The 18865-nt window shown below is 35.2% G+C and overlaps 2 protein-coding genes across 2 annotated transcripts in view; both read right to left on the bottom strand.

Moving 5' to 3' along the window:
* Positions 1-1524: 1524 nt before the first annotated feature.
* Positions 1525-4621, bottom strand: LOC119071033 (probable medium-chain specific acyl-CoA dehydrogenase, mitochondrial). Its single transcript, XM_037175632.1, has 6 exons — positions 4518-4621; positions 3049-3148; positions 2830-2985; positions 2546-2727; positions 1795-2487; positions 1525-1727 (listed from the first exon to the last, which is right to left on the bottom strand). Exons 1-6 carry the CDS (start codon positions 4524-4526, stop codon positions 1614-1616), a joined length of 1254 nt encoding a protein of 417 aa, XP_037031527.1. The 5' UTR covers positions 4527-4621; the 3' UTR covers positions 1525-1613.
* A 3600-nt stretch (positions 4622-8221) lies between these two features.
* The window catches only part of LOC119071031 (ras-like GTP-binding protein rhoA), a 41345-nt gene continuing 30701 nt past the window's right edge, over positions 8222-18865 (bottom strand). The window contains exons 3-5 of the mRNA XM_037175626.1: positions 10304-10501; positions 9950-10231; positions 8222-9172 (exon numbers count right to left, since the gene is read on the bottom strand). Of these exons, the coding sequence (XP_037031521.1) occupies positions 9080-9172; positions 9950-10231; positions 10304-10501 (573 nt within the window). The 3' untranslated portion in view covers positions 8222-9079. The remainder of the gene's footprint in view (positions 9173-9949; positions 10232-10303; positions 10502-18865) is intronic.

Here is an 18865-nt window from a genome sequence, read left to right as displayed (position 1 = left end):
ATATATGAACCAATGACCAACCATTTGGTTGTTGTCCGTTTCATTTTGAATTTACAGCGAACTTACGGTGTGAGCACGGCAGAGTAAAGTAAACCAGGCAGGAGCGCTTGGTCCCTTATTTGACGTTTCAAAAATGAACCGCTCCTGCTAGGTTGTTTTTACTCTGCCGTGGTGTGAGTTATCAATTATTTTAAGTGCTGCTCGATATTATTTGGTGAATCTTTAGAATTTTTTAAAATTTTAAATGACAATATTGAGTTGAATCGGGGGGTAGGTCCATTCTCTATACACTGCAAAGTTTGTAAGAATAAAAATCTCATACCGCTCCATGATTCTCCTAAACCACAGTTTAATGAAAATGGTTCGTCATCTGGATGGTGAAACAATCCAGGAGTTCCAGTAAGGTATCGGTAGGTGTTGGTCGAGCTGCATGTAAAAGCAAGGTATTTTACAAGAACTGTGTGTTTCTATTTTCTTTCAAACATACAGACGAGCCTCCCCTTTCATTCTAAGGGTAAGTAATTCATATTGATTTTCAATTTTATTTTTTAATTTCATTCTTCGTTTGGGTTCCAATTTTAAAAAAATGAAAATTTTTATGCAAAGCTTATCTAGCTTGAAGCGTTAAAGACGACAAAAAATAAGCGATTAACTTTGGGGAATGTCTTTTGATGCCTATATCATGACTACATGATAAAACAATTGAAGTAGAAGATTTTCTATCAATCTGTTGAAATTATTTAGAACAATGGAAGTACCAGATTCGGTAATCATTACTTGGTGCGCTGTTTTGCCGTCCTTCATATTTATCGTGCCAGAAAAAATTCTATTTCAAAAATTCCTCCTGGGCTTTCTACATCTTCAGAACAACTAAGACCCAAAATTTACAAGCCCTCTTTTATCACAAAGTTTATGGCTGCAATGTTATCTCACTGTTGTCACAATTTAATTACCATAATTGAAACGAAATACCAGACTCATGTATAACAAGTGCTTACATCACTTCTACTGTATTGTGTTTATGCGCGAAACGTAAAGAGCCTCAATGTTTTCAACAAACTCAAGATTTCAGTTTACATTAACTTTTTTAAATAATAAAACTACTGAGACAAGTTGAAGTTGCGTGCTTTTTGGGCTGTTAGAGGAGACTGTATTTTTAAGAAGAACGAATAAAGTTCTATTCAGGCGAATATTCCTTTAAAGTTCCTAGATGGAATAGAATTATTGAAATAAATCGAGATCCCCGCAACCATAGCACTGGTCCTCGCATTAACTCCAGTAAGTCAGATGTCAAAAAGCCTCCAACTTTTGTATGCGTGTAAGCTAAGCCTGCACGTGTTGCGTGTTTTACCTAATACGAACAAAGCAGGTCTCCAGTCTGTACAAAAGAAATGCAAAGCCTACTTTTATATCATCTGCCTCCAAATATTGTCTATGTTAATGCTAGAAACAGTGCTATGTCCTAACACAATCCACCACCGTACTTCAATTTGTATTATAAATTGTAGGAAAAATTAGACAATGTTTGCTGTGGAGCTTGCAGTCAACCACAAATTTATTTTTATTTAAACACAGTTCTTGTACAACAGATGATAAAAAGTCGATCTTCACTGCTATGCTCTCTCCATTGCATCGGCAATCAAAGACTTCGCAATTATGAGCCTTTGGATTTGGGATGTGCCTTCATATATTTGAAGTATCTTAGCGTCACGCATCAATTTCTCCACCTAGAAACAATGTTATCTTTAAGTGAACAAGCTAGGAACAACATCGCAAGTGAATGTAACAACTTACAGGATACTCCGAGTTAAAACCTGCGCCACCAAACACTTGTACAGCATCGGAAGCGACACGATTGCACATATCCGATGCATAACACTTGGCTATTGCAGCGTGATAACCCCTATTTTGAGCGTTATTATCCACTTCCCATGCAGCTCTCATCCAAGACAAGCGCCCCGTTTCAACACCAATTGCCATGTCAGCTAGTAACGCTGAAACAGCCTGATGATTAGCGATTGGCACACCAAATGTTGTCCTTTGCAGTGAATAATTTGTGGCTTCATAAAAGGCTCTCTTTGCAAGTCCAACGGAAGCGGCAGCCACGGAAGAACGAGTCTTATCAAAAGTCATCATTGCAATTTTGAAGCCAGCTCCTTCGCCCATCACAACATTTTCTTTCGGCACTCGAACGTCTTCGAATGTGATTCCACGCGTGTCAGAGCAACGTTGTCCCATGTTCAGTTCCTTTCGGCCAGGAGTTACACCAGATGTGTTAGCTTCGACAATGAAGCCAGTGAACGCTTTGTTAGCCGGAGCTTTTGGATCGGAATTCGTTCTGGCCAGTACAAAGTACCAATTAGCGATGCCTCCGTTAGTAATCCACATTTTTTGACCGTTAATTACCCACTCGTCTCCCTTCTTTTCGGCTTTCGTTTTTATGCCATTCACGTCTGATCCGGCTCCAGGTTCAGTCACAGCATATGCCTAAGCGAAAGATTTTTGTACAAACTTTTATTCAGAAACCACAACTAGAATGACTCACAGTATGGATTGGCTCTTCGATAAGTCTTCCTAGGTATTTCTTTTTCTGTTCGGCATTTCCGGCTAAAATCAGCGGTGTTTGAGCTAAAGCCGTACCTTCAATCGCTAACAAAATGCCAGTGCAACCGAAAGCTAACTCCTCCGTAATTAAACATGATTCAAAAACGCTAAGTCCGAGACCACCTAACATACGACAAGTAACCGTCGAATTTTAGAAACATATTTTAGGTTTTGGTTCGCGATTTATAGTAAATGCTTTGGGTTCATTCATGGCAGTTTACTTACCATAGTCTTGTGGAATGTGGCGATTCATCAAACCGAGGGCATGGGCTTTTTTCACAATGTTATGTGGATGTTCACCAGTTTTATCGAAGTACGCTGCCATCGGAATTATTTCCTCTTTAGTGAATTTTCTAGCCGATTCTTGCATTTCTCGTTGATCTTTTAAGAAATTTGGGTTTAGTGACTTATTAAAATCAAATCAAGTTTCGAATAGTTCTGTACCATCGCTTAATTTTACGTTAAATCCACCCGTTGATACTGAACGGCCGATGAATTTCGTAGGAATTAGTGAGCGATTTATTCGAGGAATATAGGACAGTGTCTGTAATGAGAATATTAAAAGAGAAAAGTTCCATTATTTACATCAGGACCATTGATGAAAACATTTGTGGGATGATTTGGTTTACAGTGAACCCGAGAGCGGTACTCTGTTTTTTTTTCTTTGGCGGTACTCTGTTTTCAAAAACAACAGCGATGACGCAATCGGCCAACAAAATAATTAATTGTAGCAACGCTCTTCAAGCATGAGTGGTACTCTAAATAGGGTACTGAAACCTGACAGTGTGTCACTTCAGTCAATGGAATGTGTAGACATCAGAACATCATTTTGGCTCATCATCTGCCATTGACAACAACGAGGACAAAAATTATTAATGAGTTTTGGCTAACGTCAGTCTTATATAGTAAAATTTATGTCAAAACCAATGAAGGAATAGATTCAATCCGTGGAAAATATTTAGATCAACTTGACTAGAAGTTGAACTGTTTAAGTGACCATATTTCATCGCATATGCATCCAAACCACATAACCACACGACCATGTACGTTTTGTGTACCTCGCGAAATTTCTGTAAGAACAGTGTAAGTCTTCTGTTGAAAACTTCAACTGCACATATTTTAGTGAAAATGAATTTTAAACCTAATAAGACCCTATTTGGCCCGAAAGTATATGCAATAACCTTTCTAATGACATCCCAAACGACCCTGTACGGCTCGTGTAACTGGAGAAATTTTAGTAAGAAAAGTTCAAGTTTTCGGTTTTTGATCACCTTTCACCAGCCACACAAGCTTCGAAGAATTTTTTTGAAAGTGGTTTTGGCTTCTAGGGTCGAAATCCTTTCTAGGTACCTTTCGGTAGGCTGTTTTTCAAAAGAATCTCTCGCTAGAAGGGCTAGAACGAGAGTAACGCCAGTGTATATCCCCGATATCCCCGCAACAACTCATTGCAGAAAATCCAAATTAGTGTCAAAATGAAGGTATTGGAGCCAAATGAAGAATGGAATTGAAAAATAAAAATTATCTTGGTAAGTTGAGCGTGGTTCCTAACAAGATGAAAATTCGAAAATTTTACTTTTCAGTCACGCCAAGACCGTCAACGATTTTTTTAAATTTCATTCTTCATTTTGCTTCAATAACGTCATTTTGCCACCAATTTAGATGAGTAGATGCCAAGATTATACATTATGACTACCCTCATATGAGAATGATCTAAACTTCTTTCAACTTTAATAGCGCGACACGAAAAATAAGTTTGTATGTCTTTTTCGTGTGATACCGGCAAATGAAGACACCTCACAAAACAACCTCGTCTGTAGAGTTAGAAGTGTATGGTAGTGGTGGTATTTATTACAATAAGGTTTATGATGGATGATTAAGTTGTTTCATTACAATTGATAAGAAATTTTACAAACCTTGTGCATGGTGAGATATTTTTGTGGAATTTTTTTTAGTTTTCTTTAATTAAGAAAACAGCTATAGCTATAGTTTAACATTAAAGAGACAATAAGTAAGTGCACTCAATACCACAGTATAATAACTAGCAACTTGTTAAAAGTCATCCGAAATGAATGTCAACTTTTTTGCCAAAAAGTTTCCTCTTAATCGATTTTGTTGTACTCGATACGACAGATCGAATTACACTGAATGTTTATAGTCAATCGAATCTTTATGATTATTAATCCCATAACAAACATTCTATTAGACGTTTTAGTTGTTTTACTAAGTCGTTATTTTTGAATAATGAATATGTGAATGTATGTGGCAAACTTAGTGGAACTTTGTAGTAAACAATTCATAAGTCTGCTACACACAGTGCACTTGCTAGAATGATGCCTGTGTGTGCTATGTACGTATCACTGTGAAGCTTGTGTTTTGTTTGTTCATTAAGGCATTTGTGTTTGCCGACCAGCTATTAGATCTATCAGATTCAGGTAGGGGTTTACGTGGAAGCAGAGATCGGCTGCGATTTGAATTTATTTACTGGCTATGACTAATCCGATCTTAAAAAGTACCTGGTACCGATATTAATCAGAAATTACCAGTCACCCGTACCGACAACAACATTAACGAAAAGGCGATGAGTCTGTCTGTAGTACATACCTTGTATTGACTTTTACTGTGAAATTTATCTTATAATGTGCTTCATTGCTCCATCTTCAAACAATAGAAATGACAAAAGAATCGTTCCAGTTTGTCATTTTGTATGACGTAGATCGATTTAGAGTAAATAATTTCTTATCAAACACTTTGCGGAACGGTAGATAAAAGAACCTCGAAGAAACAACCTACCGATTTAGTGCTCGGACCTCAACCCAAACTGAAAATACCTGTTTTGATCTGAAACTGATCAATTTTGACCTGACCTGAATTTACCTGAAACCTGGACTTCAAATTTTGAGCTTCTAAGACACGCCTACGAAAATTTATTTTTCAATTTGGCTATAATACCGTCACATTACACTACCGACACTACCAATTCGGTTTCTGTACACATGACTTACGTCCAATAGTAAACATAAATTGATCTAGGCTTAAGACCGAACCGTAAGACCGAACCGTAATACCTCGCGTAAGAGCGAAATACCTGAAACTGCTGATGTTTCATCTGTTAACTACAAAGACGGCAAACAATAAGCAATTAACTTTGGGTAATGTGGTAGTAAACTTATATTATACAACAATTGAAGTAGAAGATGCTCTTGTAACCTGATGAAAATATTTAAAATAAGTGAAGTACCGAATTCGGTAATTATGTGTGTTATGCTTACTTACATATTTGTTGTGTTCAAAAAAATGACAAGATGTCTGGACTAACTTAATTCGACTATAATAAAACGACACTTTATGCGGATGTCTCTAAAATTATCAGCTCAAGACATAACTTTACATGCTAGCCGATGCAATTTGGCAACAACCTGATTGGTCGTATCATTTGAATACCTTTGTATCGTGAATCGGTTAATTATGTATAAATTCTGGGCGTATTGACCGATAAAAGTAACGTCACCGAAATGAAAATCTTGCACAAAAATAAATTTTATTCAGTTACGGCGTGAGCGTGTTACTATATTACCCGTGTAAAGACGTATAGGGTTAGTTGTGTTACAAATTTCGCCATTTCTGAGGCATAAAGTGAGCTGTGTTGGCTATGTTTTGCAGTAACAAAATAAATTTTCTAATGCTCAGGAGACCCAGTGCTTTCATGCCAACAAAAAATGAAATTTTTAGCCTGCGAAGTGTGACTTCTGCGATTAAAAAAGTCGGCGGTTAGTTGCGTTACACGTTTGTGAGTTTTCGAAATATTTTCACCAAATAAAAACTGATTTCGGTATTTTTTTTACCTGAAAGCTATGGTCAAGAGTCTTGACTCAAGACGCGCAATTTAAGCCCAATATGAGGTCCAAAGCCCAAAATTTGTGGGTCTATAAAAATGATAATTTTCTGTGGTCATTAATAGCCAGAATTTTTTTTTTCGAAATTGGTTGTTGCCCCACAGAATAGGTTGCTTTGGCTCAAAACCGTTTAAAAAAATGGTTACAAATTTTTTCGAGATAGCCTCGACGAGTTAAAATTCGAGGATGACACTTAGGATGACACCCAGGATGACTGGGAAGCTGATTTCACCTACTTTACTCCCCCAACTAACCTTGACTCAAAGTTATTTTTCTCGTGAAGTCATATGCTGTAGCTTTCGAATGACACCGATCTTCAGTTTTTATTTGAAAAAATGTAATTTCGACAACGCTTGCGTCGAAGTGATTTTACCTTACTTTAAAGCAGAATGAATCAAACGTCTTCTAAACATTTTATTTCGTGTCATTTTTTGCAATTGTGGAATTGTAGCGTTCGTTTCTACAGGGAAACAAGTTTACAGAAATCATTTGAGATTTATTGAGAATATCTTGGAAAGTCGAATACAAACAAACCATTTTTGGTCATATCTCCCCGAGACGTTATTCCAATGACCTCATATTGGTATCAAACTACGCGTCTTGTCAATAGCTTTCAGCAACAAAAAAGTTTAGTGAAATCGGTTCAAGTTTCGTGAAATAAAAAATTTGCTAAAAACAAGCATAAGACTTTTGGCCACCGACCTAATATGGGGCTTAAACGATGCGTCTGATCAACAGCTTTCAAGGAAAAAAACGTTTACTGAAATCGGTTCTCATTTGGTGAAATTATTTCGAAAAGTCTCAAATTAGCTGGAGTTACCCATAAATAGTAGGGGTGATCGATTTCGCAGGACGCGAAAGAAACCGGTCCACAAAAATTCTCAATTTCCTTTTTCTCTTCGTTTTGTGTTGTGATTCGTATTTTTTGCACCTGGATGTGTGCTATAGTCCAAGATATAATAATAAAATAAAAAGAAAATAAAAAAAGTGAAAACCTGACTTTGGCATGTAGCCAAAGTTCGCCGACGTCGATTATTGACACAGAGATATTCCTTTGATTGGTAAATTCAAGAATCAAACTTACTAAAACTTACCGAAAATCTACCGAATTAGCTGTTTGTCTATTGGTTCCCATTAAAATTGTATGCTGTCTTACGCTAAAGCTAAAATAGAATGCTGAAGATTAACAGCAAATAGTTGTTGATAGAATTGAAAAGCCTTTAAAAAGACAACTCTTAGCTCGCTAACCCTGCAGATTCTCTCGTTTTTAGCCCCATATTTCGCGATGTTAATTTCGCATGTCTGATGATAGCAATAATGCAATGTTCGGGAGGCGAGCGAAGTAAGTTCTCCAAACAGCTACATATTATACGTTGTAGATTCTCCCTACAACAGTACAGCAGAAAGGTCAATCCAATGAAAAAACTTTTTTTTATTTATTTTTAAAATAACTTTTCTATTTCACTCTAAACTCTATGATATAATCAACTTTAATAATTAATATTTACATTGTCTCCATAATGCTAGTATAACTTCTTCAATAATTTCTTCATTATTTTTCACTTTTGTATCTTTAACAGGTCCATATATCAATGCGGTAAAATATTTCTTACATCGAAAATGCTCTCTCTAACATCGAAAATTTTATTTCATCATTTAAGGCCGGCTATTGGTTTCTTCATCGACACAAAGAGGTGTCCGTTGAAATATAAATTATTATTTTCGATCAAATAAAAGGAAAGTATTTCTCTTTGTAGAACTCGTAGAATTTGAAACAATTAACAGTTTGGATTCTAATTTTTATCAAAAAATATTTTGTCACTTTGGGTGTCTATTATAATGGGTTGTATAATGGAAGAAATTTTAGTTCTTAGCTCTTGACTTAATATTAGATTTTTATATTAAAATTATCATTAGGTTGGAGTGTTTGCATATTAATATGTTTTACGGAAATATCGTCGAAACCCATCGTCGTATATAATCTTAAATGAATCTTCATTTAGCCATTCCCTTTCAAAGATTTCCATTTCAATTTTCGTTTTATTTTGAAATATTTTCTTTGATCCGTACGGTTTTAACGGCAGAATTTATTTTTACAACAAACGTGCCACCCTAATGTTTCACTTCTTTGATTTTTTATTATTATTATTTTTAGTTACCCTAAATTGGTCTAACATCACAGAATCACTTTAAAAACGAAAATTTATGCTCTTTTTCATAGTTTCATGTTTATTATATTGCAGCATTGCATTCTCTATAATGACTAGTTGAATTTATGTTTGTAACAACAATTTATGTGCATTATGTCGTCACGAAAACGATCAAAAATGTTCTTCAGTTGCACATCTTATTGTTAAAAATAAATTTTTAGGATTTTCTCGCTTCTTGTTTTATCGCTTTTCGCTTAAATGTCGATTGAATTATTGTGTTGAACGAAAGATCATTCCATTGGTGTAGATGGTCGTTTGGTTTCGTTGGCAGTAAAATTGGAACGAAACGATTTACGTATTCTTTACACCAGATTCTCTGGATTCACAGTTGGAACGGAACAAAAATTCGAGAAAATTGTTGTAATCGTCATATCACATTATGCAGCAATTTTTCGCTTTGCCTTTAATTTCGTTTTTGATGTGTGGCTTATTTGGTAGTGGACTCTGGCTGCCACCGAATTTTTTCTGTGGAAAAATGGAAAAATTATATTAATTTTAGTTTGATGTCACGCTACGAATATTTGATTGGTACAACATACATCAGATAAACAAACATTCAAATAACAGGATTGTACGCTAAGTGAGGGACAGATATTTGCAAATTTCGTTGACGAAGAATTTTAAAAAAGAAAACCCTCTGAGATCTTGATATGATTTTAAGAGATTTTCGATGCCGTTTTTGGTGGATTTTGTAGTATTTCTATCACTATATAACCTATTATAAATGGCAAGCGTAAAATGTTCACCAAATCTGTTAATTCCTTTGTTCAAAGACTTTTGAACAGACTAGTGTTTGATAGAAAATCTATTACTTCATTTGTCATATCATAAAATTCACTATATAGGAGAGCACACGGCAGAGCTCATTGCTTATTTTTGTAGTTGACCTGAAGATTTTTGAGGATTTTTTTTTGAAAACTTTTGTCTACTTCGAGGACTTTCTGACTTTTCTAGTTTTCATCGCATTCTTTAAGGATTTTCCTCGGCTGACCGAGAACGTTTTAGTTTATCCGCTCATCACGCTCGAGTCTATTGAGTTAGGGAATTGGGAGAGTTTGCAAAAACGGGATGATCTTTGGACAACTCTAAGATGAATTGAGAAGATTGCGAAGATTTAACGTGAACGTCATGTAAGATTTTTTTTCTTTTCTATTTTTAAGAGATTAGCAGCTAGATCCGAGACAGAGTTGCGGGACACAAGCAAAAACCATTTCTTCCAAACCAAGAAAAAAATTTCCTCACCTTTTTCGGCGGATTCTTTTTACTATTCAGCAGACCCAACGCTGCCTGAGCGGCCAATTCAAACGCTTCAGGCACGGCTTTGCTCACATACGCACTGGCCGTTTCCACATACGCAACCGCCGACACATGTTTCGATGCCATCAGAGCCTGCTCTGCGGTTACAGGCATTTTGTGTGCATGTGCCAAATATGTGATTGTTTCTTTATCGTTACGGGCATCAGCTCGGCATCCGCACAGAATGACCGGGGCACTGGCGCAATGATTTCGAATTTCCAGATACCACTGTAAAATGTTAAATAGATTTATTTAGTAAAAATGTTCCTTCGGTGAGACGGGTGGTGAGGCAGGACTTACCTTATTCACTGCCAAGTCTAACGACTCCGGATCGCCAATGTTGAAACATAATAAGAAAACGTTGGCGTCTTGATAGGCTAATGGGCGAATTGTATCATAAGCGCCGCTTCCTGATGTATCCCAAATGGAAAAATCAACGGAGAATTCACCGATTTTGCATCGGGTTGAGTATTTTTCGAAACCGGTTGGAGTATATGACTGTAAGAAAAGAGGTAAAAGTGTCGTTAGTCTAAAATGCATTGAATCTTACAACTAAATGCTGTTTTGAACTTGGTGTTCCACAATCGATTATTTTTACACATGTCTTAAAATACGCTAAATGGCTACACTAAGAGTGAACATGTGGAAGCAAATTCCCATAAATCGTTTACATCACTCAACAACTGGTTGTGTTAAAAGTCAAAACTCTGGAAAACCTCTTATACGCAATAACTCGAATGTAAACATTATTTCCAAAACATTCTCCATGTAAACTACTGCCGGCTATTATTAAGTGCATATCATCTCTGCGTGTGAGCTCTACGCTTCGGAAAAAGATCCAAAAAACGATAAATTAGAAAGAATCTTTGTTTTGATACAAAAATAGAGAAGATCTACGCGCGTTATGCCATCCACTAATGACACGATATTTTCTTCTTCTTTTTCGAAATAATAAATGCAACCGAAATGCATAACGGAGCTTCTTAAACCAAGAGATTTCCCAATGTGTCATCGGTAAAATTAGATGTGACTTTACGAGAAAGATTAATTGATTTGATTGTACCGAAGTGTAACATTGTGTAGAGCATCATGCAACGACACAATTAACAGATGTTAATAGAGGGGGGCATGTAGTTGCATTGCTATATCGTTCATCGCCAATTAAATTTCCAATTTGTGGTTTTGTAAATTGAATTTGGTTGGTAAGAAATTGAATCAACGTGCGTGATTAAACGATTTTCATGTTACTTCTAATTGATTGAGCCATCAATAGACGGCTCTAATATTCTATTCTTTAGCTTCAGTTGCTTGGAATAATTTTTTTTATTTAAATTAGAATTTCAAGATATTTTCTTCTCCATTCAAGATAATCCAAGTTGAAATCCAAAGATGACTTGTGTAACTTAGATAATTTCTGTGTTTTTAGGTTTGCCCATGCTCTGTTCATTGTGCAAGGACTAAGAAAACACCTTAGAAACGATTAGCGATTTGTTATCGACAGAAATAAGCAATGTGTTCTGTTTGTTAAAACTAATGAAGTAAAAGATTTTCTATCAAATCCAAATCCTAGGTGTAGCTGATTTTTAATGGTCGTGTCGCGATAGGCTTTCCGGTTACACAATTTTCATAGAATCAGGGCACGACTGCACGTGAGTTTAAATTATTGTTTGAATTCCTTACATGTAATTTGAGTAGATTTTTAACGACGAGACCGAAAAGTTACGTTTTTAGACCAAGAGTTTTTGGTAGTAACTGTTTTTTGAAAAAAAACATTTTCCTAAATTTTCCCAAATTTTCATGAATTTTCCTACATTTTTCCAAATTTTCTCAAAAACAGTGTTTAGGAAAATTAAGTCAAATTTGGAAAACTCTAGGAAAATGTAGACGAATTCGAAAAAATCTGAAAAAATTTAGGAAAATGTTTTTCCAAAAATGTAACCCGGTTTTAAATGTGTGGAAATGTAAGGCTTGTTAGAGTCAAGACCCAAGGAACTTAAATAACTGAGGACACAGGATATTCCATCAGTTATTTACGTTCTTCAAGGCGCGTAATACAGTAGGTGCTCGTATCTGGTAGTTTCACCCTATCGTATCTGAACGGCTTGTTATAACATTGCTTATTTTATTCCGCTAAAACAATAAGTCAGTCCAATAAAATGTCTCTTTAATAAGTCCTCTCCAACCTAACATGTTTATGAAAAGATTTTTATTTTATTTTCGTAATAAACAAGAGTGGCCCACGCTCATTACTAATTCTTTTTTAGAAATTAGTTTCGTTATTTTTTGTAGCTAACAATAATAATTTGTTCTGTCAGATTTAAATAATGAAAGTGGAACCAGAAAGGATCATGAAAATGTTTTTTTTATTTCTCCATCAATGTTTTCGATAACATAATATTTTACATGGTAATATCAGTATACATACACGACGCTATAAACTATAAACCAATTCCAAATGTATCATCCTCTCATCTTCTACAAAATAACACAACAAGCACTTAAGTTTGTCATAAATTTACGGTATTTGGCATGGATGAAGAAAGAAGAAAAAAAAGTTTTCGAACAATGTTTTATGTCATCTAATGAAGTTGTATGCTCTTGAATATTTGAATTTTGTGTTAAATGTAAGGGATGACGATATATGGTGAGAAACCATTAAAGAAATAATTTTTTTCTTCTTCTCTTGCTGAAACCTGGAAGACAATTTATCAAATTTCTATGCGATATGACATTATGTGATATACGAAGCACTTAAGAAGTATAGGAATTAGGTCGAAAATTTGTATACCATGTAAAGCGTACGGGGTACGAATAAATAAATAAAGAAAGAAACTCAAGTGGGGATCGAGGGACAATTCTTTCCCACAAAAAATAAATTTTAACTAAAAGGGGCACGAATCGATGAAATTCGCAATGATACAAAAATGGCAAAACGAAACATGATCGACTTGCTCGAAACTAAGATATTTTACCATGAAAATAATTGTGTGTTCAGTTCCAGTTAAAAACGTGTCGCAATCGTACAGTTAGCTTGTTAAAACAATAAATAAATTTATGTCGAGAAAAAGGCCTTGCTTGCACACGAATGATATTCATTTGAGATGAAATATGAACGGGAACATTCTCATAAAAACGGAGCTGAGGCCGAAGTAATTGAACGCAGCTGATGCTTTTGATACTGTTACATCCACCGATTGATAAATTTCGTTCCGTTCTTTTCCTTTCTTTCTTTGCTTTTATTCTTTTGCTACAATCTTGTATGTATGGGCTGTGCGTGCAGTTACAAAATTTGTATTATTTACCAGACTCCCCTCACAGAGTTCATTCAGGGTTTTGATTAATAATTTCATTGATAAAATTACCAAGAGAATCAGAAATTAATTCATGAAAGTTGGATGGAAACATAGTACTGTCCCTAGCATTATCATTGAATTACCAAGCATCAAGTTTGAAGGATTTAGGGATAAAAGCTTCCGCTTAAGACTGTTTTGTATGTATTCTATGGTCTCATCAGCCTCCTAATATTTTCCATGTTTAAGTGACTAACATTCTAAAACCAGCCACTGTATGGAATGCAATTGTAATCTCTCAATGTTTTTGATATTTCCCATGCCAACACACTGCTCCTAGCATGAACACTCCTTTGACAAATATGCAATTTGGAGGCTTTTGTGATGAGAGCTACCGCTTAAGATTGATTGTATCGTGTGTTTTAACTCATGCAACGAAAACAAGTCATCTATCTTTACGAAAGAAACGCAGTGCCTACTGTGACTTCATCAGCCTCCAAATATTTCTTATGTTCATGCTAAATCTCAAATGACAGTTGAATGTTTTCCTACTACTGTCGCGCATGTGACAAGAACAGCCGTATTCAATTAATGTGCTATGACGTTTTGAACACTGGTCAAATGTCAAAATTATCGAAAAGCAGAAATGTCTTTGATTGACTAGTTTTAGAATGTTACTCCATGTAGTGCTAGGAACAGTGCTATGGTAGAAACTATAACCAACTGAAAATGAATTAGTAGCACACATATGGAAGGACAGAGCTTCTATAATTATCCAATGAAATACGACCAAAGTTTACCAAAAAGAAAAAATTCTTAAAATGTATGGCTGGTGCGATGCTAATTAGGCTGCTAATTAATTTTTAATCCGCGCCATGCATCGTCATTTCGTGTCGCTCTTAGAATTCCTTCCATCCTACAACATTATTAAATAAATTGCTGATTTGCTGACGACTTTATTACATCGGACTAATGTGAAATGACACCGTTACGTTCCCATTCTGGTGTTTATAATCATGTCAGTACGGATTATGGTAGATGTATTCGGATAACATAACACTTTTTTTCGGGGCAACGATAGCAGAGAGAAGACGAAAAAAAAACCATTCAGATGCGATAAATTAAACGAGGGAAAAAAATGCGAGATTTATATTTGAAGCCCGTGTATCCATCCTCCAGCAAAAAGTGTATGTTCGTTGTTGTTATTTTTACTAATTCAATTTGTGCGTGATGGACGTTTTAAACATTTTTCTCATTATATCCATTTCAATAAATCTCTTGGAATTAAGGAGCTGAGTTAGAGAGAGACGAGCAACAACCGAAAAAAACGACACACAATAAATTCTACTACAATGCCTCTGTGAACGTATACGACACACCGCAATATATGCCCAAAACCATTTGCAAAATAAAAATAAAAGAAGAATTAAAAGCCCCCCAACCGAGTGCAATCCTATAAATCAATTACGCATGCGCGTTCTAAATTAATGCGACATTTATTTATTATTTCTCAAAAGTTTAAACTTATCAGAAAATTCAAAACAAACCAATTTATCCAGCACACACTGCAATAATGTACGGTGTAAGACGTACTTGGTGCAGGAAATAAATTTTAATCCATCAAAACAAAAATACACTTAATCCGTATGACAAATTGCTACTTGGCAACGCATCTCATGTGGTCTGTAGTGGTGAGGAGAGAGAAAAAAAACCTGAATTTTTTATTGAGTATCTAGACAGTATGTCCGTCAGTTCATCCGCCCCCGTGTTTATGATTTTAATTTGAAAATTGTTTTGAAGCAAGACAACAAAAAAATTGGAAATTTTTTTAGAGTGTCGAGTGTCCAGTAGGGTGGTCCAAAATACACTTTGTTGTGATTCCATAGGTTTCCACTAGCAATTCTGAAAGCCCTTGACGAGAAACGAAAATTGACAAAAAAAGAGTTGAAGAAAATGCGCTTGTAAAATCAGGCTTCGCCAAATCAGACCTAAATTTTCGAGGAAATTTGCTCTGCCAACAAAATTTGGAGTGTAAGGTAGTGGTAGTTGTGGATCTAACTGGACTTAATAGAGGCTCACAGCTTACTAGATCTTACCAGACCTGAACCTGAAAATCAAAAACCTGACCTGACCTTGTTTAAATTTAAACTGGGCTGACCTGACCAGTTTCAGATTTAATTTGAAGTAAACTGAATTGACCTGCTTCATTTGGATATTTCTTATCAGTTTTCGTTGCCGCGTGTTTTTCATCCCTATGCAGGTTGTCGTAATCAAAGTAACACATTTGTCAAGATGTTGTTATAATAATTGATGAAACAGGTCAGGTCAGGTCAGGTAAAATAAAATTCAGGTCTGGTTAGGTTTTCGATTTTCAGGTTCAGATCAAATCAGGTCAGGTCAAAATCTATCAGATCAGGTTTGAGTTCAATCAGGTTTTAGGTTACTCAGTTTAGGATGACCTGTTCCGAGCCCTAAAAAAGTAAGTTCCGAAAATGGTTCATGCAAATTTGAACCACCCTAGTGTCCAGTCACCTTAATAAAACCAAGTCAATTTTTGGCAGAATGTAATTGCTTGTTGGTAGTCTTTGAGCCGAAGTGAAAAATTGGATCAAACAATTAATTTAACTTTTGAGCGCACCGGCATTCAGTATATTATCCGTGGTATAAATAATCTTTAACTACGGTGGAAGCACAGATATTATAAGTGTCTTACACTTTAAATAGATATCCTCTCTCGACTCTATGAATGCCGCCTGTATTAATAGTGGGCAGGAAATGATGTAAACAACTATATAAAATATAACTCAAGACTTTTGAGATGAGAAAACGTATAAAAAGAAAAAATCGAGAAAAATGTTGTATGGAACTCGAATATTTATATGTTTTTTCATCTGTTGCATGCCAATTTTAATTTAAAACTTAAGAGACCAGTTAAATGCTTATACTTCTTCTTCGTCGATTTTCTTTTTTTTAAATATCAGATGGCTACGGGTTATATGGCATTTCCGTAGGTTTTAATTACGATTGGTGGAAGTGTGCGTCTTGGTAAAAAGTATTTTAATGATGAAATGCTTGATTCCATGGAATTAAAACCTGACTGTCTAGTCAGAAAAGCCAAAAAATAAAAAAAAAATCATTTTCAGCATAATGTTTTACGACTCTGTGTACACACGTCTTTTCGAACTTTCCATCTCCAAGTTTTTTTTTCCTAAAGTTTGATTTTACGGTCGTTTGGATTCGAAATGTAACGAAAAGTGTGGAAATGTTGCGTGTATTTTATTATTGTAATAAATTGGACGGAATCAAATGAGCCCCAGACAGCCGTGTGTGCTTATGTTTAGTCTTTGAACATTTTCCATTCATAAAAAAGAATTAAATTTGAATTCGGGAAGGTTAATGAATTTACGATCTTTAATTAAAACGTCATAGACATCGTCTACGACAAATTAAATCGAAATTAGTCAGAAAATAGACTAATAACGTTCGTGATTGAAAACTTTTATGGACAGACACACGCTATATATACACCCAGCCCCAGCTACTGTATTCGTTTCAACTTTAAATTGCCCATGTCCATTCATTAGTCGAACTATACCAATTATGGACACATTGGAAAGATTTTGCGCTTAGATTCGTACAAATATAAAAACAATTTGCGTTTACCTTGGCTACGATCATGCATGCACATACCAAACATGTTTACAAAACAATTTGTGGAACACACCGCCTATATTTTCCAATTAATTGAACTCGAACCGAGAGCACAATTTAATCGTTTGAATTGTCTAAGTAGACCGAATACAGAGGAGCCGTATTCCGAACATACATTAGATTCGACTCAAGTCCATTTTCGGTGAGCTGATGAGGTCAATTAAAAAGTCGTTTGAAGAAATTTATAACAAGAAACCGCTCGGTGTGTGTACTATAGATGGATGTTTTGAACGTAAAACGTTTCTATAATTGCTATATTTCCGAGCAATCAAACAATTAAATAAACCGCGCGTTGATCATTGATCATCATAATTGCATTCTCAATGTCTAGGTGAATGTAAAAGCGTTAGAGTGTAATTGCGTGTGTGCTGTATGCACATACTAATCATAAAGTGAAAGGATTTCATGTAAATTTATTTTTACTGTTCGACGAATCTACATCTATAATCGAAGAGAAAAATCAGTTAGCACACACGGTAATAATAATAATTAAATAACACAGCGGAAAAAAATGCAGCATAAAGCACTGGCATCACAAAAACAAACAAACCGAAAAAAACAAATTTTTAAACGAGAGAGAAAAAAGCAGTTTTTTAATGATGAAAAAGTCTGTTGTTGTGTCTTTGTTGAGTTGTGTGATGAATGTTTGTAATAAAAAAAAAGTTTTGAAAAATTTTCAAATCGAGTCGAAGAATGTTGTCGCTGTGTTTTATGGTTTCAGAAAGAAATGTAGACGACAAATATTTTTTCAACAAATATACGAAAAAAAAAGATTTTTAAAAATTTAGATGATAGCCAAGATTTTGTGTGTGTTTTACCATTAATAAATGATCATTTACCAGCGTGTCTGAATGCCTGTGGAAACTGGTTTCGGCGTTCTGATAACGCTAAAGTTATGATTAATAACACGGCACGATATATTTCAACATCTTCAGCAGCAAAAATTTGTTAAGGCAACTCTGTAATAACTTTATCGATGACCTTTCGGGTTAATATCCGTCCGTAATATTTACATGTATATGTTTTCGTCGAATGAATTTTATTAGATGAGACAATGAACGGTGGTTAAATTAAGTGCTGTCATAAAATGGAGAGATAAGACATTTTTGAGAATTTAAATAATTTCGGTCGAGTTACACTTAGCATTTGTTGAAGAACAGCGTGTCACGTTGTTATGACTAACTCTGTATATTCGTTTGTTTAAAATATGTCGTCTAGTGATAAATATAAAATCTATTACTTCATCCATTTTAACATTTATTTTGCCAAAAAGGACAAAACATGAGAAATTTCATCTGATGTGTTTGTCGATAACAGATGACTAATTGAAGAACAGAGTGCCATGTCTTTCTATATTGTCTATTATCTTCATTTGTTTGAACGTCGCCCTTTACAAAATCTTGTACTTCACCAACTTTAACCTTATTTGTCACCGCTGAGATAATTCAGATTCAGACTGAGTGATTCTTCTGTATCCAGAAACTGTCCCAACTAAAGCAAGTTCTCACGCATCAAATTGCTGGATCCATTGTTTCTCTTCCGTACAATGCTTGTAACTGTTCATGCTCCGGCCTATTCTGCTATCTAAGGTATTTTCATTTTTCTTGTTACTCTCAGAAAACCATGTGATAATAATTGTATTCCCCCCATTAAAATGTCCAATTTGCATGGGAAGGTACAGTCTATTATAATGAACGGCTGGTGCAAAAACAGCAGAAAAACATGAAGAAGTAAAAGGAAATATTATTTATTGCATGCTGCTTCAATTATTGTAATGAAATATCATCCCCATTCTTTAAACGAATTTAATATTTTCATTTTACAATAGCGAAGTGAAGCGAAGTTATTTTATTGCACGAGA

This window comes from Bradysia coprophila (assembly GCF_014529535.1).
Source record: "Bradysia coprophila strain Holo2 chromosome IV unlocalized genomic scaffold, BU_Bcop_v1 contig_106, whole genome shotgun sequence".
Taxonomy (NCBI): Eukaryota; Metazoa; Arthropoda; class Insecta; order Diptera; family Sciaridae; genus Bradysia; species Bradysia coprophila.
This window is presented reverse-complemented; position numbering and strand designations above follow the sequence as displayed.